This window comes from Podarcis filfolensis (assembly GCF_964270895.1).
Source record: "Podarcis filfolensis genome assembly, chromosome: 4".
Taxonomy (NCBI): Eukaryota; Metazoa; Chordata; class Lepidosauria; order Squamata; family Lacertidae; genus Podarcis; species Podarcis filfolensis.
Genome location: NC_139607.1, coordinates 50,095,630 through 50,116,826, shown reverse-complemented (window position 1 = coordinate 50,116,826; position 21,197 = coordinate 50,095,630). Strand labels below are relative to the sequence as shown.

At 42.7% G+C, this 21,197-nt stretch overlaps 2 protein-coding genes across 5 annotated transcripts in view; both read left to right on the top strand.

Annotated features, from left to right (window-relative positions):
* FAM3B (FAM3 metabolism regulating signaling molecule B) overlaps nt 1-21,197 on the top strand; it is an 82,499-nt gene that overhangs the window by 16,915 nt on the left and 44,387 nt on the right. The window lies entirely within an intron of this gene.
* BACE2 (beta-secretase 2) overlaps nt 3,714-21,197 on the top strand; it is a 39,857-nt gene continuing 22,373 nt past the window's right edge. For 2 of the 4 annotated variants that reach the window (XR_014546949.1, XM_083608771.1), the window contains exon 1: nt 3,714-4,445. Coding sequence is in view for 2 of the 4 variants with exons in the window: in XM_083608771.1 (XP_083464897.1) it covers nt 4,122-4,445 (324 nt within the window). In the remaining 2 variants the exon portion in view is untranslated. Of the gene's footprint in view, nt 4,446-10,700; nt 10,840-21,197 lie in introns of those variants that run through there. The other 2 variants (XR_014546950.1, XM_083608772.1) reach the window with 2 other exon arrangements.

The window sequence follows — 21,197 nt, the reverse complement described above, 5'->3', positions numbered from 1 at the left end:
ATTTTAAAAAATTGGCTAAACCATACATTTTTTTTAAAAAGTGTGTCTAGGATTGCAACCTAAGAAAGTGTTTATTCAGAAGTGAGATCCACTGAGTTTAATGCAGCTTACTCTCCAGTAAGTGTGCATAGGATTGTAGACTAAGTTTAATGTTTAGTAGCTGGGGGACATAATTATGGAGTCTTAAAACAGGTTTTCTTTCCCAATGGGCATTTACATGGTTATGAAGCTACATGGTGTGGGGAGAAGATTGAGTGTACCACAAACAATGACAGGTCTCTAGTATGGTCTCCAAGTTTCTGAAAAGCCATCCTTTGTGCTCAGCTTTCAAAACCGTATGCTTTTCATGAAAAATTCCAGTATCTCCACATCCTTACTGTTAAAATGGAAATGAAAATATTTAACCAATATGTAATGTTTTGGGGCTTGATTAATGTTTGTATGATCCAGCCAAGAGAATGACTTAACTTTTGGGTATCTCAATAAGCATAGTACCCAATTTGGCTTTTATTGAGTTTGCAACCTAAAATTAATCTTTGGCTTTACTTGGGTGTTGTTGTTGTTTTGCTTCACACCGTACTCTGTGTTTCTATCAGTGCTGGAGACAGCTGAGTTTTGCACCTAGCGAAGACTAATCTCATAAAGTCTGCCTAGCAACTCCTGCACTTCACCTTAAAAACTGCTACAAGTGGCAGACTTTGGGGCTTCAACTTCATGCTGAGTACTTCTTCTTTCTAACATCAAGCCTGAAGAAGAGTTCCAGAGAGGCCAGAGCCTTGCTCATTACTTTGTCACATTTGAATTGATCCTAATGAAAGTTATGACCCTACCGCTGCTTTTGGATCCTGCCCCCACAATAGACCAGAAAAGCATTCGTGGCTGTTAAAGGAAGACTGCTGTTCTCTATTCTCTGTGGGAGAAGTGCTGTGTTTACTAAACCATTTAGCTCTGACCTAGTTAGACATGAATTAAGAAGGTAATTGCCTAGGTGTGCACACTATTAAGGTATTTCTAAAAATATGTGTATATTATGGAATGGAACATTTTTTCATTTTGTCTAGCAGAGAAATAATACTGTGGCACTGACTGGGCTTGCTAGCTATTGTGTTTCAAGAGCTTCACTCTTCAGATCACTAAAACTGTCTGACATTTCCTTTTGCGCTACCTTAGAGATGCAAAGACAAATGTCCCAGGGGCTAGCGAAGGTGTAAGATTTCACATCTTTTAAAAAGGCTGAATTATAATAAGATCATTTCTATCGAGAATATCTTTTTAAAGCATGTTATTTGTCAGAATGTTTTACTGTGTTAATACTTTATTTTCTTATTCATAGAGTCCAGCAGCAAAAAAGGAGATGGCTCCTATGCTCTACATCGTATGCAGAAACTGTCTTCTTGACTGCTGAACCCACTATTGGTCTCATCCACTCAGTCCACCAGAGCCTGTCTTCGCATGCAGGGCATGATCCTAACTTACAGAGGGTTTGAGATCCTCACCTGTTTAACCAGCCAGGTGAAGCCATTCCAGGAGTTTGGCCGCTGTCGCATGTTGACAGCTTCTAGGAGCCACAGGTGAGAGCTGAGTGCAGGGATGGACCAATGGTGAATGAACTATCCAGGAGGAAAAAGTAGTGTCCCCCACCTGATATGCCAGGAGATACTGCCCCTCCTGGCATAGGATTGATTCCCAAACTCTTCCATTTTGTTCATCTTCAGGGTGAGGAACCTGTGGCCCTTCAGCGCTGTTGGACTCCAGGTCCCACCAGCTCCAGCTACCATGGCCAGAGATTATGAGAGCTTTAGTCCAATAACAACTGGAGGGTCAGTTTCCCATTCCTGATATCTGTACAGATCACAGCTTTATCATTCAACAAACTTGCAGTTTATACCAGACAAAACATTTCTACCACATATTCCCTTTCCTAACCTCTAAATAAAATAATGGCTATTTTGATTTAGAAATGGCAATCCTAATGCACTAGGAATTCTCTACAATAAGTGCTTTGGAGCTGACAGCCTCTGGTCAGTTAGGCTTCACAATATGTTACATTTCCTAAGTAAACAGAAAGGGAAGCAGTCACTATTTTCATGGCAGTGTCTGGTTGTACTCATTTGATCTGGCCCCTGTAATTAACAGGATGGGTGGCCTCAGCTATTCATAAAAACTGCATTAAGTGAAGTGTTTTCAGGACTGCCTGTTTGGTGAGGTGAACACTCTACGGAAATGGAGGTATAACAGGGATGGATTTTAATGTGCAGTAGGAAGAAGTGATTATCATGCCTGACTCTTGTGCAATGAAAAACAAATGGTAAATTATATGCAGGCACACAACCTCAATCATTTGGTGTTGTGAAACAAGCCTTTCTCTCCCCCCCCTCTCTTTCATGCATCCAATAGTTCACAAGGCAAAGCGGCTTGACTTCTCCTGGAGGTGGAACAAACATGAACAAAACTGCTTCTACGGAGGTAAACAGCATATCCCAGTCCTCCATGTTTCCTGCATTTTGTGTTCCACATGGAGATACTTTACCTCCTGCAAAAAATACAGCATATATGAAACTTATACATATGGCAGTGATTGTAGATTCCAGAATTGAGAACTGTGGGTAGGCAAAGCTGGCTCTTAATGTTAGAGAAAAATGTGTTGGAGTTCTAGTTTGTCTGGAAATACTGTCTTATAATTAACCAATAATCCCTTCCCAATTCTCACTAATCCCCTATTTGTGGTGGTGACTATCAGTACAGTGGTACCTTGGGTTACAGACGCTTCAGGTTACAGACTCTGCTAAGCCAGAAATAGTACTTCGGGTTAAGAACTTTGCTTCAGGATGAGAACAGAAATTGTGCGGCGGCAGTGGGAGGCCCCATTAGCTAAAGTGGTGCTTCAGGTTAAGAACAGTTTCAGGTTAAGAATGGACCTCCAGAACGAGTTAAGTTCTTAACCCGAGGTACCACTGTAGTTACTCCAGGAGTGGGGAACCTGTGGCCCTTCAGATGTTGCTGGACTCCAACTCCCATCAGCCCCAGCTAGCACAGCTAGAATTTTGGGAGTTGGAGTCTACGGACATCTGGAGGGCCTCTCCATTCCTGGGTTAATCCGTATCCTCCCCCTCCCTGGTTGTGATAAGAGTGACCTCCACCCTTCCCAGGGCTGTAAACGAAGGTGCAAACTAAGCTCTGAGAAAGATTAAGGAGAGTTCCTGGAGCCAGTTGTCTTCACGCAGGAGTAGTAAATGTCTAAAGAAAAACACCACAACTGTGATGTTTCCAGCAGCTTATGAGAAATCCCGTGCGTAACTGGAAGCCTTAAATACTCTTACGCAAACGTTGGTTCAATAACAAAGCATTTTACCACCCGAGGTGGAGCAGCAAATTGCCAAGCCCAGTCTAATTTTGGGCCTGGAGACAGAAACCTCCCACAAGCGCCTCTTCGCTGCCCTGGCAAGAAAATTGCAACCACTTTGCTAATTATTTAATTGTTCACCTGCTACCCGTTCCTGACACCCAAAGTGAGCGGGCCGAGGCGACCCACTCACTCTAGTTAATGGTCGAGCCGGCCCTGCTGAAGAAAGGCAGCCTGCCCCCCACCCCACCCCGAAAGATGTTCCGGTCTCTCCCTCTTCTCCCCTCCCCACTTGAATCAACGCCGTTCGGCGGGAGACCCGCGTTTCCCTCTGCAACGCGTTGATTGGCCGCGTGGAGGAGGCGCGGACGGAGCAGCGCCGTCGGCGGGGAGGGTTGTTTGCGGAGCTGGCCGCCCTTCGGGGGACTTTTCCTGCGAGCAATTTCCAATCCCGTCACATCCGCTGCTCGGCGAGGTTTGGGAAGTTACTTGGCAATTGTTTGCAGGATAGGGAAAAAAAGAAAAGAAAAAGAGGAGGAGGGAGGAGGAGGAGGCGCGCCTTGGCGGCGGGAGACTGAAGCGCCGCCTTGGCCAGAAGAAACTTTCCTGACGAGCCCGGGGGTTGTCGAGGTTCGTCGAGGCAGGCAGGCATGCGAGGAAGGAGCGAAGCCGACCCCGGGAGGGCGAGATGACGCCGGGGCGTCGAGGCACCGCCGTCCCCTCGCCTCTTCGCGGTAGCCGGCCGCTCTCTCCCCCTTAATCGTCGCCGGGCGCCGGGATGGGCAGGGCGCTGGCGGCCGGGTGTCTCCTGCTCCTGGTGGCCGCGGCCGCCGGGCGAGGCCGGGCTGCCTTCAGCCTCCCGCTGCGCGTGTCTCCGCCGAGCGCCCCCGACGGCTCGCTCGTCCCGGTGCCTGTGGCGCTGAAGCCGCGGGGCAACAACGGGACCGACGGCAGCGCGGAGCGCGAGCAAGAGGCGGAGGGCTTGGCCTTGGCTTCCGACCCCAGCGGCGCCGTCAACTTTATGGCCATGGTGGACAACCTGCAGGGGGACTCGGGACGCGGCTACTACCTCGAGCTGCTGCTCGGCACCCCGCCCCAGAAGGTACGGGGGGGCGAGAGGGACATGGGTGCCCGGAGGGGGGCGCGGGGACGCCCCCGGTTGGGGGGCGGGTATGTCGGGTGCCCCTCGAGAAAGGAGCAGGTATGGATTGAATGCCTGTCAAGGAGCTCGCTGCATCATCTAGGAGCGGGATTCTCTCTCCCCTCCTCTTGTCTCTGTCGGGGATTCCGATTCCCAAAGTAGCTGGCGGCGTTTGAGTCTGGATACCTTACGACGAATTGCGCAACAATACCATAGGCTGTTTTGAGGAGCTTTGGGAGCTGCAGAAGAACAGTAAAAGAGCCTCTTTGGATCAGACCAAAGCCCCCCCCCCGCACCTTAGTCCAGGGATCTGCTCTCCATATATTTTTGAACTGCAGCGCCCATACCTGAACGTTGGCTATGCTAGCTAAGGCGGGTGGGAGTTGGAGGGTTTGAAGAATGAACTTCTTTCTGTTCCACCACCATTCCCTTATATTGGCTGACCCCGTTCTCCTGCTATGGAAGAAGAGAGGGATTTTTGTACAGGTTATGCATAACTTCATAAAACTTCTATCAAGCGCTGCCTCCCCCCCCCCCATGTCCTTTTTCTTTTCCCCAACAAACAAATCTTAGATGCTTTCATCTTTGCTTGCAGGGAAGAAAGTGCTTTGTACTCCTCAATATGTTGATTTCCTTTTCCGCCTGCAACTTTTCCTGCTCTCAGAAATTGTGCTTGAGATTTGGTTATTGGAACGGAGCGCCAGCCTCCAAATGCAACAGCACCATAGATTTATGAAAGGAGAACCTGTGGATGTTCTTGGACTGCAATTCCCACCATCCCTGACTATTGGCCACGCTGGTTGGGGCTGATGGGAACTGGTGTCCAACAGTGTCTGGGGACCACACATTCCTTATTCTTGATATAAAGGCATTTCAATACTGTGCAAATAAATGCAGACCTTTTCCTTAGTTTTCAGGGTATCCCATTTGCCTAAGCCCTTCCATTCACCCAAAGCATGCCTTGAAAGCCATATGTATTTTCTTGTGTTATAAGGGTTGCAGGGAAGTGTTAAAATTTCTGGACTGTATACCTTAACTGTAGTTTGGAAGAAAAATTGAATCGAAACGTCTAAATTTCTCTTGTGGAATACCATGCTTCAATTAGCATTCATAACTAACAAGTACCTGACTTTTATGAATGGCATAAAGCCAAGAAAAACCTGTATGTAGATAAGTGACAGAGTAAGATTGTTCTGTAACTAAAAAGAGGACTAAGCTGACTCACCCCTGCCTCAAGGACTATTTTTAAGAATCCCTTTTAAGAGGCATATGTATAGGCAATTACACTCAGGGTTAATAACACTTTTGGGCTTTGGAAAACATTTGGAAAGCTAAGAAATTGTGGGTACCACAAAATTCCCATTTCACAGAAGAAGCAGAAGCTGATAATGCACAGAACCTAGCCCTCCCTCCAAAAACAGGCAAACAAATCAAACACAGGCCAGAAAAGCAGCCCAAACCCACAACAAAACAACCCCCCAAAGTGCAAAGAACATTCAGCTAAAAGAATGAAATGGTAAAGATTGTCTTGATTGGTGCCAAGAAGGGTGCCTCAGGGTTCTGTGTTGTCCATGTTGTCCATACTGTGTTGTTAGTATGTTGGGGACCCCATTGGTACGTTTTACCCTTTATTTTTCCTTCAATATACTTTGTATCCCTCCATTCATGAGTGTCTGCTTTGAGAGTTGGCTTTTTGGTTTGGGAAGAACTCTTGAGTATTTCAGAATAAGCCCAGCAGAAGAACTGAGTGTTCCTTTGTGTAATTTTACCCAAGTGCTACTCAGAGTAGACACATTAAAATTAGTGAGCCTAAGTCGGTCATGTCCTTTAACTTCAACGCTGAGCCAGTAGGACTTGAGTTGAATGCCATGCTGTGTTGTGAAAGGAGACTTGGCTGTTAATGCAATAAAACTGTATCGTATGCTGTTGCCTAAATGTTGATCAAAAGTATCTTTCTGTAGCTTATTACTGTGGCCAGACAGCTTGTTATATTATGTTCTCTTAGTTACCTCCATTAGGGGGGAAGTTACAGTTTTACAACTTGGACTCTTGAAGTGTGAGGAGGGCCTCCTCTATTGACAGTGTGCGTTTGTTTGTCCCTGACATTCTTTCTCTCTCCTCCCCTCCCCTAAACATTTTACACATCTTAATCCTGTCTGTAGGAAGAATATGGCCAACTCATATCCCATGCCGGTAGGCTGACTTGGAAGGTTTTTTTGAGGCCCATTTAAGTGAGTAGAACTCTGCACAGATTTGAAGGCTGTTAACAAAATCCTTGTGCCTTGAGTCTAGGCAAATCCTCACTTTACATGATGGTGGTAACAATATTACTGACATAATATATGTGCGCCGCCATATAAACACTGAGTTTTGTTGCATTTTGCAGGGCATTTTATTCCATGCAGTGCTTTCCTTGCCACCTTATTTCCATTTATCGACCTAGACTCATTCTGAGCACAAGGGGCACAAAGCATTTCTCCCATATTGGCAAGGGCAGTTAAACCTTTCTTTCTTGACTTTGAGAAGCTTGCCATGCCTAGAGTCCAGGAATCCTTGGTGTAGGACGCATGGAGTAAGATATCTGTGGCATCTAATGCAAAATGTCTCTTAACATCTTTACCCCTTTCCCCAAATCTCACAAACTTGTGTGACACATCAATGTAATATACTAGGTTCAGTGCATGTTCTGCTTTGGCAGTGTACAAGCACAAGTGGGAGAAGCAACAAAATACTGCAGTGTGAAGTTCCGGATGCCAGCCAGCCATGCCCTGTTTCAGGATATTCTGTTCCATTTCAGCACTCCCTCTTTCCCATCCTGCCCCAATAGTCAGCATTCTGTAACCACTGAGCTGTTTTGTGGTTTTCCCCCTTAGGGTTTTTCCTAAATGATTTTTGTTTGCATGTGTTTGTGCCCAAGCCTGCTGATTTTACCTCCCCATTGTGTGTGGATACTGCATAATCCTTATGTAATTCATGGATCCACATTTGGAGAATGTGTTCACTATTTACTATATAGGATTAATATATAATGTGGAAGCATCAGTCGAAGCAGATTCTCAAAGTAGCTGTTGGAACACGATGCCATTTTAAAATGGTTTCCCTGATCACTGAATCATTGTTTAGTTGCAAGCATCTATATGCCAAAGGGTTAATGGTGTGAAAGGTGGCGAGACTTGGAAATGGTTGTGTGGCCACAGTCAGAAGAAACCTGGTTTACTGCCTACCTATGAAAACAGATCGGAAATAGTAAGGAACTGACAGCTTTGAGCCGAAATGTGTGTTTGACATCAACAGTTACGTTATAATTCATCCAAATGTGAGTATGGGCTTGTGAGAATCTTGCCCAGACAGGAAGGACTCCTCTGAGCATGCCATATGTTGCTTTTCTCTGTGCCTTCTGGTGCCACTCATATCACTGTATGAGGAACTGACACGACTGCAAGGGGTGGGGCGAAGAGGCATACACAGTTTGAACATGAACAAACATTGTGCCTTCAGCACTTAAAATGCCACAATTGCAGGAAATTTGGCAGAATTGTCAGATTCCTTGGGGAACACCACCATGGTTTCCCACCAACAAAACCTGATGGATCTCAGCCTAATCCATTGCCCTATTAAGGGTGGGAAAAGATCTCCTAATATTTTAAAATAGCCTCAGGGGCCCTTATATTGGATTGGGGTAGCAGCATTAATGGGTGAGGTGTTTAACCTTTTCTGTGTGCCATTTTCCTGATAAAATTACCCTTCCAAAAACAGTTACTGTTCCCTGTAACAGGAAAGTACATATATGGTAACACTACCTATAGTCTCCATCATTTGGTGCTAATAGCAGCTGGAGGGGTGCAACTGGGGAAGGGTTAAATCACCCTTTACAGTGTGCTGCTCTGATAAAGCCTAACTACCCATTTCTCTCCCTCCCCCACTGCCCCCCGGCTTTAAAGGGAAGAAATTTGGGGAACCAATAACAGATTTATTGTGCCACATCAAAAATAGCATGGGGGGGGTTGACGTCACAGTTTAGGCTTCAACTTTAAACTGCTGTTTGGAAATGCGTAAGTCCCATATTCTGCAGCTCTCTGATATTCTAGTTTTCATGTCTACACCAGAAAGTAAAATTTTTGCTTGTTCTCCGATATTTTTTCTTTCAAAGAGCCTGGGAAATTCTAGGAAGATTGTGAGTATTGTTTCTTAGAGCTCTTTTGTATTTTCTTTCTTTTCTTTTTTTACAGAATTACAGTTGCTAGAGAACTATTTTATTTATTTATTTATTTATTTATTTATTTATGTACACACACACACACACACACACACACACTGCCCTATACCAGAGGTCTCAGGGCTGTTCACAGAATAAAATCAAAATATAACTCCACAAAATGCATAATAAAAAAAACAACCCCAATAACGCACACACACCCCAAAAAACCCCCACCACATTTTAAAAGGGCATAGGATGTCAATCAAATCAACCAAAGTTAAAAAGGAACACTTTTGCCTGGCGCCTAAAGGTGTACATTCTTTGAACTGGTTTCAATTTGCATGCCTTTTACATTCAGATCCAGCTGTTCTACCTAAAGTATTCAAGGTTGGGGAAAATGCTGCAACCAAATTCAGGCCTGAGAACTGTAACTTAATTCCATCCCGTGGTGAACTAACTTACACTTCCTTGTGTGAAGTCATATTTCTTTTTGCAAATACGTTGCTGCCGTACCAGGGTGTGTGCTGATACTGTGTAAATGTAGGACTAACAAAAAAACAGTTTAGAAAGGGAACAAAGTTCACTTTCCACATTACCGCTTTCATTTCCTGCAGATTTTGCTATTCTGGCAAAAGGCAGGCAAAGAAGAAAATAAGCGAGAATGTGTATTAACTCTTGCTTTACTGTTATGCATGGTGAGATCAATGCACTATTTTAAAATTATTCCTTGTTTATAGGTGCAGGCAATATTCTTAGATAGAAAAAAAGCACAGAAGAATGGCATGAAACTGAAATATATTACAGTATGTATGAAGAGTGCTGTTGCATCAGACCAAAGGCCTGCCTAGTCCTGCAGTTGTTTCCAGCAGTGGCCAACCAGAGATGCTTCTGGGAATCCCACAAGCAGAGCATGCTGTGGTTTTCCACAACCTGGAATATAGAGGCTTGCGGCCTCTGATCCTGGAGGTATCAGGACTGTTCTCTATGCATTTGTTGTGACTTCCCTTAACACTGCCAAGTACTTGTACCTTGGGTTAAGAACTTATTTCGTTCTGGAGGTCTGTTCTTAAACTGAAACTGCTCTTAACCTGAGGTACCACTTTAGCTAATGGGGCCTCCCGCTGCTGCCGCGCGATTTCTGTTCTCATCCTGAAGCAAAGTTCTTAACCCGAGGTACTATTTCTGGGTTAGCGGAGTCTGTAGCCTGAAGCATCTGTAACCCGAGGTATGACTGTATATGGCTTTCACTTCTTTTCCCCTAGAGGACATTCATAAGACGTATAATTTATTTAGTGCTTCCTAAGTTTCACATTGTTTCAGTAATCCTTACAAGAAGACTGTAAAGTAGATCAGCACCAATATGCTCATATTGCAGATGTGAAGCTGAGGCTGAAAGACAGGACTTGAATAAAGCTTTCTAGATACACACTTGACTGGGGATAATCTCCAATGTGGTTAACTTCTGAGTAGCTATTTGGACTATAACCTATAAAATAAAGCTCTGATCTTTACTTGCATATCTCTAAAAATATTGTTTTTGCTGGCTGGTAAGAGACGGGGCAACTTGCCTCCTTTCTCAAATGCACCCAGCTTTCTTGGTGGGTTAAATACTTGATCATCATTCCACATAAAGGAAAGTTTTATCAAAAATGTAACTTGATGTTAAACACAATTTAAGCTTCAAATATCAATCCTTTAAAGCAGTGAGTTTTCTTTGCAAGTGCACATGAGTTCATTGCTGAGAAAAGTTTTCAACAGTATCATGGGATCTCATGTGATTAAGGGATGCATTATTGGGCAGGATGACTAGTCAGATGATAAGGCTAAACTGTGTAATCCCGAATGTCCTCCAGGATTCTGAAGCCTGTTGGAATAAATGGGAGTTTGTACTGAAGAAGCCTTTTGTGGAATGGAGCTTTTTATTTTTTCTTGAAAGCCTTTTTTTTTCACAAAGAACTGTAATAGTCCCTTGCAATATGCAGTTCCTAACTGTAGGACAGTAGCTATATAAACTTCAGGGGGGGGTGACCAGCGGGGAGGATGAAGAAGCTCCACTTGTCTGTTGTTTAGTGGTGTCCGACTCTTCATGACCCCATGGGCCAGAGCACGCCAGGCACTCCTGTCTTCCACTGCCTCCCGCAGTTTGGTCAAACTCATGTTAGTAACTTCGAGAACACTGTTGAGCCATCTCATCCTCTGTCGTCCCCTTCTCCTTGTGCCCTCAATCTTTCCCAGCATCAGGGTCTTTTCCAGGGAGTCTGTTTTTTTACCCTTAATGTACATTCCTTATTAATTATTGTTACAGCGCCACAGTCCTCCAGTATTGGCAACAAAATATTTGCATTCATGGGAAATAGGATTAAGCTTGCTTAGCATTGGTGGTACTGAATTGATGCTTAAAGGTAAAGGGACCCCTGACCGTGAGGTCCAGTTGGGGATGACTCTGGGGTTGTGGTGTTCATCTCACTTTATTGGCCGAGGGAGCCGGCATACAGCTTCCGGGTCATGTGGCCAGCATGACTAAGCCCTTTCTGGCAAACCAGAGCAGCGCACAGAAACGCCGTTTACCTTCCTGCTGGAGTGGTACCTATTTATCTACTTGCATTTTGACATGCTTTTGAACTGCTAGGTTGGCAAGAGAAGGGACAGAGTAACAGGAGCTCACCCCGTCGCGGGGATTCGAACCACTGACCTTCTGATTGGTAAGCCCTAGGCTCTGTGGTTTAGACCACAGCACCACCCACATCTCTCGAATTGATGCTTAGGGCTACTGTTATTTCAGTCTGCAATCCGTGCACCTTTTGTGCAAGCTGCCTCCATGTGATTTCCCCCCAAATAACTTTCTTCCAGAGCAGCACCCTGCCCCAATTTTCAGACTTTATTTAAGGGAGATGCTTTGTGGGTAGAGCGGGCAGGGAATTCTCCTTCCTTTTGCTCCCATAGTTTAGTATTCTGAAGCCATGCGCTGAATCTTATGGTATGTTAAAAGATCGAGGTGGTGATCTACTTTGAATGCTTCCAAATAGTTAGAGAATCCGCCCAGCAGTCATCATGTCTGTAACATTCTTCCCACATCAATCTTCATGCATTCAGAGCACAAATGTTGGCATGAAGTAATAGCAGATTTTGTTCTTTCTTCCATTCCAGGAACTTTCACGTGTGTAAACTTGAACACTGGCTTTGGCTCTTTAATGTTGGAAAATAAAATAGAAAGAACTGGTCCATGTGTTCCCAACACACCCTTTTTTTCTTATCCTCCATCAACCTCTACCTCACTCACAAATTCTACCTTTAGTACTAAGATATTCCCACATGTTAGCCTTTTCTTTTTTCTTTTTTCTTTTTTTAAAAAAGATGAAATTTCAATTATTCACTAAGTTACTGTCAAACAAAATAAGAGTGAAATAATCAAAAGATCCTTGTATTAAAATGGCTTTGTCAAGATGATGGTTTAAAAATAATGGGTTATCTTTGTGATTTCAAACATTTGGTTTCCCTTGGGATGAGGGGTGGCATTTAAATTCAGTAAAGAAAGATCAGCATTTCAAAGAATTATATCTTGGCCTTTTGTTTGTTCACAAAGACTTTGACAAGTGAAATAGCTTGTTGGGGATACACAGCAAAATTATATAGCAGCAGCAGAAACTAAAAAAGCGCTATATATAAAACAAGTATTGAATATTGCCAAAAGGGGGTGTGCTTTTAGAATTACATTGAGCATAGACTTCTTACATAGCATATAAAGTGCATCAAATATAATGTGTAGTTTTGAATTTATGATGTTTTGGTTTCATTAGTATACTTCATTCTACCGTCGTATTGAATCAGTGCTATAGTTAGTTGTAGTAGTTCAGGGATGGAAGAAATATTAGCTTTGGTCATAGTGGTGTGTCTGCATTTGCCAAGTGATTACAAACATGGCATGATGCAAGCATCCTTTTATGCAAAACTTTTCACATGGTTGTATTTAACTTACATTTGACACATACTCATTGTTTACTAATGTGGATTGGTTACGCTTTGATACTGTTTTCCTGCCCCTTTTTTATAAGGTTTAGAGTGTTAACAGGTTACAAGAGCGCATTTTCAGCTCTTTGAACGATCACTTACTGGTGAAAATCTTTGTTCTGATTTGTGGTAGGCTGCTGTTCATCATTCTGACATAATAGAAGGAATAGAAGTTTGACTCTTTAACACCAGCTGTAAAGAGTCTGTTGTACTTCAGATTCTGATGTGCCAAACAAATGCAAATGACTGCTTTGTTGAACCTGTTCTACAAGGTAACTTGAATCCATCAGGATCTACTGTGCTTGAAAGGCCAACTTTTTAACAGTCTGTAATACTGCTGGAGTCTGTTGGGTGGCCTTGGCACAGAAGGAAGTGGCTTGAAAGTGGCTTGATTCATAGCATGGACTTCATTCATCTTAAAAGAAGCTGAGATTTTCACTAATGTGTGTATCTAATATATGCATTTTTGTGTGTGGTGCTTGGCTGGTGAACTACATTGCACAACACAGAAAAGTGTGAATGTCAAAGGATGGCTATGTTTTGGTTCACGTAAATTGTTTAGGAATGTATGAATTTGGTAGGTTTCTCTTTAAATGAGAACTGAATGAAATCCCACCCCCTTCCTACTTGTCACCTGCGGTGGTGAAGTGTAAAGTTTTATTTCAGATCCCATTTATGTTTTTCTTCCTTAAATAAAATGTTTACATTGCAAATATAACAGGAAAAGCATCTACCTGCATTATTATTAGCTGTCCATATGTCAAAGTTGGTAGCCACAGGGGCGTGTTAATTATAAGATAGATATTCAGGTGTGGAAAGGGCAATAAGGTGAGTAATGGATGGTGGATATTTGTGTTACCTAACATTGTACAAGTGTAACTGGTACAATCTGTCCCCACCCCCACCATGGATTATTCTGTGCCTGTCTTATCAAATTTTGCTTGCAGTTTCAGCACTGTTTTGAACAATTTGTGTGATATTAAATAAACATTCTACATGCATGATTCCACTTTCCTAGTCATTAGTTAATGTGTGCTTTAAAAAGCAGCAGTTGGTCAGTTCAGACCCAGGAGGATTTCCAGTTCCTGTCCCTTTAATGTTGACACTTAAAAAGCTGTATCAGGTTTCCTGTCTTTTAGCAAGTTGTTGATACATGGATATTCTCTCTTGTAGCTTTTTCAATAAATATGTGGGGTGTGTCTTTGTAAAATGTTCCAGATACAGGTTGGGTTGCCTCTCATGGGATCCCTTACTTCTGGTTTGTTTTTGTCAAACGAAAAACAAAGAAACCGCCGTTAGATTAATTAGCAGTTTCTGCTAATGAATAGAATCAGGAAATTGGTAAACTGGTTTGGAAAGTCTACTTTTATGAATCCATCATGGGTATTTCACACTATTGGATTTGCTTTCCAGAGCCACAGTGGAGCAGTAGGCACTAAAGAAACATATGAATATGATTCGCAATTAAATCTCCCAACCAAGTCTCCATAATTTATGCTCACTTTGGTGAAAATGCCACAACCCTCTGGTGAAAGTGGATCATCCCAGACTTTAACTCTTGAACTGAAGATGAGGCAGGGATCATGCCTGAAGTTGTGTGGCAATCCCCACCACCTCCCCAGTTCCAGTTGGGGACTGGTTTGGCCACTGCATTGCCAACTATGCTATATACCAGGGGTTGACAAGGCTTACCGGGCATGGGCCGGATCACTCCCACGGAGATCCTCCGTGGGCCGGACTGGTACAGCACAACACCGGAAATCACATCTGCACATGTCCGCGGTGCCAGAAATCACTTCTGTGCATGCCCAGAAGCGATTTCCAGAGCAACGGAAGAGAGTCCCCGCGCCGTGCTGCACCGGTTTAGAACAGCACATGGGGACTCGCCGAGCGGGTGGTTCGTGGACTGATTAAACAGCCTCCATAGGCTGCTTCTGGCCCATGGGCCTTAGGTTGCCAACCCCAGCTATATGCACTGCCTCAACAGCATGGAACCAAACTTGTAAGCCCCTGCCACCCTCTCCAGTTCAGAGCTGGGGAAGGGAGCCAAGGCACTGTTTTGAATTTCCATGGAGACATACAGCACAAGGTTAGGGAGAAAGAAAAGGACAGGGTTCTGGTGATTGTGGGTTGTTTTTTTACAACCAAGACCCTCTGTGGACCTCTACTCCCAGTATTCTCCCTTTTACTTAAAAGCAGCTGATCCACATTAGATCAGATCAGTGGCACTAGGAGAGGGTGGGGGGTCGTAGCCTTCTGCCCTAATGGTTCATTGTTCTAAATCCCCCCACCCTGTGCCATTAACCCTGTAGCAGAAAACAATATGGGCACACTTCTGGAGGACTAATAGCTTTGGGGTTGCAATTTAGAGGTGGGAAGTAGCATGAGGTGATTGAACACCCTCTTCCAGCCTTGCAGCTCTGATTAGTTTCACAGTGGCCCTCAGCTGCTTTTTGGTTAAAGTGAACTCATCAGGAGATTCAATCACAGATTGCCTGCATCTTATTGGTTAGGCCTTGGGACTCCAGTCCTAAACTTACTTTCCTGGAAATAATTCCATTGGAAACCAGTGATGATTACTTAGAGGTAAACATTGTTAGATAAATGTCAGTCCAATTAGGAAATAACCTATTATTAACTCCTGTCTCTTTCAAAATCAGATGAGTAATGCAGTTTGTTAAATGCAGCTCTTAAAAGTAATGTAAGTATTCCTTGCAAGTAAATGTGGGTAGAAATTTCAGAGCACAAGAAATCATTGTGAGATGAGCCAGCCTTACTCCACAGTCAGACTCTCATCTGGTCCTTTAAGTGCAAAAACAATCATGTTGTTATGTTCCTTCAATGCCTACTGATCCATTGCGGCTCTGAGAAGAACCTCTAATGGATTGAAGTGCCCATGATGGTTTCGTAAAGGTTAACTGAACAAATTCTTGTACTTGGAAATATCTCTGGGTGCATTAGAGGGAGAGGGAAGCAGCTAGCAGGTAAAGCCATAATGTGCCCAATCAAGACAGCATTAGTAGAGATTTCTTGGTACCTGGATTTTGCTTTTGCTTCTTCTTGAATCAGGGTGCATAAATGTGTTTTGCTGCTTAATGGGATATCTGAAGTGCAGTGAAACAACTTTGCAGATAAAGCTGAGGCTGGGACTATGTCCCATTTCAGTTGATGGGACTTGCTTCTGAGAGAACATGTCTAGGCTCGCACTCTAAAATTCTTTAAAATAAAGCACAGGGCAGTCTACCAGAAATGTTCTGACTTTCTGCCACCCACTCCCATGTAGCTGGCAGGAAAGGTGCAAGTTAATTTACTACCTGTCGTTTTGAGTACAGAAAGACAATGTGTTCAGAATAAAAGTCACCAGAATGAACAGGTGTAGAGCAACATGGGTAAGCTCCAGTAGCTGCTGGTACATTTTAAGGGACAGTTGAAGGTGCTGGTGAATTACTTGTTCCACCTGTGTGCAGTATACCCCAGGATACACATTTCTCCCCTGAAATACTCCGCTTATTGAAATGTGATGGATACATTCCTGATACGGATTCCCTTTATGAGTGGAAATGACCAGTTTAAGAATAGTGGCTTGATTGTGGCCTGCTTTGTTTAAAGAAGCCTGCTGGAGCCTGAGAGCCAGAATGCACCAGGAATTCCATTGTACTGATAGATTTATTTATTTTTAAATAAATTCACCTGGGGGGGGGCTAATTTGACTGGGAAGCAATATAGGATGCGGCACCTTTCCCCATGCTATTTTACTGATATATATCCCCAAACATAGAGCAAAGAACAAATCCGGCGACGTTTCAGTCAGGACAGTGATGTGGGAGTAAAGAGTTAAATGTGCCTAACCCCCACACCACCTCTCTGCTCAAGTTAGCAGCCCTGCCTCAGTGGCTGCATTTAAAAGAAGAAAATGGACTTTGGCTCTGACATTACTCTGAATATTTTTTAAAAAATTCATTTTTATGTAATCAGTCTACTCAGATCTTGATATCTTTTACTGAGGGCATTCTTCCCACCACCATCAGAGATAAAGGGGTGACCAGAGAAAGAGCTTTTGCAAAAATTACAACTGAACCATGCAGATAGCATAATAATTGGACCAAGTTTAATTATTTTATTTTGTGGGCTTCCTTGTAAAGGGTTGGTGGAATATTAATCATACCAACAAATACTCTCCTTGTGTGCAATTTTTCATTTAGCCCACACTGGACTTTCAAGAACAGGTTCTTCCCACACTTTAGTTAACTTGAAAGAAACTGGAAGATCAAAAGCTATATTCTGATTTCTTTAAAACGAGGCTGCCAGTGCTTCTTATACTCTGATCTCACATAATAAACAAAATTATGCTCACTAATTCTGTGTTTCCCCGAAAGCCAATATGATTACTATGAAGTGAAAGACTCGCATCTATGAACTCTATGCCAGTAATAACATGCAGTAACTTTGGGGAAACGAGACACATTATAGCAGTTAGAGTGCTTTAGCAATCCTCTGTTATGGTTGCAAGCAGTTCTTCCAGATGGGTTGATAATGTAATTAGAGAATGTTGTGTTAAATGAGCCAGTGTTTTTAAATTGGCTGCTAATTTTCCCACCTATTAACCAGCTTTTTTCCCTTTGCAGAAATCACTGCATTAGAATGACTTCTGGTGGCTGCTCATTAACTACAGAATCTTAAGAACCCTCTGCTCTATCACCAGAAAATAAGCATTCAGGAAGACATACTGTGTGTCAGTCTGGCTGACATTTGCTTATGTTAGAGAGACAAAAGTACCTTTTACTGCTTAGTTAATTTATGGAATTCTTCGCCAGAAAATGGGTGATGACCACTGGCTTAGATCTTTAGAAGGAGGTTGAGGAAGAGAGGCCTAAACGACAGCTATTACCGGTACTCATATGACATCCATTGGCTAAGACCTCTTGTGTTGAGGTCTGCTGTATGCAATAGCCTACAGCTTATTATGGAATGAGCTTTCATAAGCCAAGGTCTTATCAGATGCATGAAGTGTTATCCTGACACACAAGGTTTGGACAGAGAAGGGATTGTAAAAAGTTGGAATGGAAAATGGAATGATGTTTCTAGAACTTGGGTAAGACTGCAGCCCTAACCCCATGTACTTGGGAGCATATCTCATCGAATTCAGTAGGATTTATATCTGAGTAGACATGGTTAGGATTTCAGCCTTGAGTCATCTTGGGTTGATGACATCTTGGGTTGACTAAGGGTGCAGTAGTGATTAGATGTACCAGGAACTCATGGGAATGTAAGCAGAAACAGTATGATTCATTACCTTCTACCTTAAACAAAAATTAACACTTTCATATTGTAGATCGAAAATTAACCATACAATCATAGAACTGTAGAGTTGAAAGGGACCTCAAGGGTCATCTAGTGCAACTCCCTGCAATACAGGATGAGTAACCTGTTTTCTGGAATTCTTGGTGCACCAGTAAAGAATTTTTGATTGCCCCAACTTTCAGTGCAATCCCATGTATGTTTACTCAAAATTAATCCTACTATGCTTAGTGAGACCTAACTTACAGGTAAGTGAGCAACTTTTGGATGAAACCATTTAATTGTAGGACTTCAAGTAGAGGCAGGACTGGATTTCCAGCTTGGGGTTTCCTGTATCACATGGGGGGATTGATGGGATTGCCTACAAGGCCACCTTCAGCTCTTTGTTTCTAGGACTATGGCCTTGGGCTGTGCAAACATTACTATTTGCTCTGTTTCCAGTGGTGTATGAAGTTGTGTGGACATTAGAAAGAGCTGCCCTATAGTTTCTTCAGAAATATAGTCATATCTCATGTTACGTTTGCTTCATGTTACGTTTTTTTCAGGTTACATCCCGCGGCGAGCCGGAAGTACCGGAAAGGGTTACTTCCGGGTTTCACTGCTCGCGCATGCGCAGTAGCGCTAAATCATGCTTCACGCATCTGCGCAGATACGGCGCTTCAGGTTGCGGGCTTTTCATGTTGCGAATGAGCCTCCGGAACGGATCCCGTTCACAACCAGTGGTACCACTGTACTGCTGTTTAATGTGCTTCCTCTCAAACCAACTCTCATTCCAAAAGGAAAAACTTAGCCACATTCACTTTATAAACTGTCATCTGGCATGTGGAGACAACACATGAATAGAAATGTGTTGGAGGGAGGCACAATTGTGGGGGGGATCAAAAGGGTCGTGTGTATCAGGTGAGGACATCCCTGCCCTGTCTCTGGTGTGTACAACACTGTGGAAATGTGACTTGAAATACAGTGAGGGAATCAACTTTGCTGCATTTTAAGCTGCTAATGTGTATGTAGCCTTAGTCACACAACTGCTGTTTCCAGGCTGAGGGGGTTGCCCTTTTACTGCTGAAAATGCACCTGGACTCTATGTTGTAAGACAGTCCTTCAGTTGCTCTCACCATGTCTCCCTTCGTGGCAAGGCTAACAATGGGACTATAAAAACTGACCTTGCGGAAGAGATAGTTCTTCTATAAATCTGTAACAACGGGATTTGCTTTTTGTTGTGTTTTTCTTGTCATAGATAGCGAAGGAATTTGTATGGCTGTATTTTATGAATTCTGTTTTATGGTAAAAGCGTGCATTTTAAGTGATTTTCTTTTAATGCACAATTTTAAAAATGCTTTTTCTCTCTGGGTGAAAGCGTGTATGGTCATGTGTTATTTTCTTGTTTCTGTCTTTAATAAGACTAATACAAACCCTAATGATATGGGATAGATATTCCAAATTTATTTTATTTTATTTAAATCAAGTTGAACATGTTATCTGGCTACTTGAGGTGACTATGGAAAAGTACAATTTAGTGAGGCATTGCTGGAGGAAGCTGGCTGATGGTTTCATGTGGTAAGGATGGTTATTATCCTTGGTTAAATGAGGCATTGACTAATTGACAATGCTTCTTGATAACAAGTTTTTGTTTGGGTAGATATCTACCCACTCTTTAAGAAAACATCATTATGCAAAGATAACCCAGCCAGCCTTAGACCAACACTTGGCTTTCCCCTTTTAAGGAAGGTAACTGTGTAGGTGTGTGTGTGTTAGCACAGCAATAACTTACTGTATTTGACTAAGACGGGTGCATGGAAAAATCAGACATTAATCTACCTCACCTAGTTTGAAATTTTAAGAAGTATATGTTAAAACCACTGGATTTATTTTAATGTGCTGAATTATCAGTTTCTACTATTAAAGTACAGCTGGATTCTTCTGGGTTGTATTGAAATGTCATTACTGCTTGTTAGATTTTATATTTATAAAACTTTAACAGCAAGATTTAAGAATATAGTTCTTATCTGTTCTCAGTGTAAGTGCTATTTGGGGATTCAAAAACAAGAGAGGGGAGTGTGATCATGCTTATTTAGCCTGTTATCGTGCTTTGTGCCGATCCCTATCCAAGGCTGTCTACAAACATCAAGGAAGCCTGCTTGAATGCACATACAATGTTCCCATGAACTGGTGGGATGGTGGGAGCAGGAATGTGTGTGTTTGCCCTGCACTGTCACCCACCTCATGCCCCGGCAATTATTGTTGTAAAGTTTTGACTGCCTAAATAGGGTTCTGATGTGCTAGCAACAGTGAATTTGGACTCTGGACTGTTCATTTATTCATTTTATTTCTATGCTGCTTTTACACACACACACACACACACACACACACACACACACAATGCTCAAAGTGGCTTACAACAAAGAAGCAGGGATGCATTTCAAACAAACAATACAGAAACAATTTCATAGTAACACAGCAAAACAATAGCAAATATAACAACATGCAAAAACCCACATTCCAATACTATAAATTTAACAGTATTACTTAAACAACATGCGAAATAAGAAAAATAAAAAGGGAGCGTCACAATTTGATCTTTGTCCTAGAAAAACCCCTCCCATGATGTTGCTACAACACGGTTGACATCTTGAAGAACTTGTAGCATCACTTATCCAAAGCAGGCCAGAATTGTGCCTCCCAACGCCATGTAAATATTTTTTTTTCTTTGCGGCCTCTTCAAAATGTATACAATATCTAGAGTCTTGATCTCTGTATTTTTATATAACATTCATGCAATGTCTGGCTTCTTGAAAGGTTATGAATTCAGTCTCACACTTAGACGCACACACATACACCTACTGCAATTATTTCCCCAGATCCTAAGTAATCAAGGCTGGTAGGCAATGTTAGTAATATATCCTCTTTAAAAGAAAAAAGAAAAAGCGACAAACCTTTCTCTGCAAACCAGGAAGAATTGCCATAGGCCATGAGCTTAACTAGCATCATTGTATGGACTACAATAAGTCAGTGTTTGCCTCAGCTGCCTATAACTAGTTATCCCATATTCTTAAAGATATGGAATGTTAGAATGAATGGCAATTAGTCATGTGAATTTTAGTCATACTAGAGTGGGCTGCATCTTTAATATTCTACAGTATGATGTTTGTGTTATGTGGAGAACATTCTTTGGAGAAGTAGACACGATTAATACTGTACTGCACACTAAG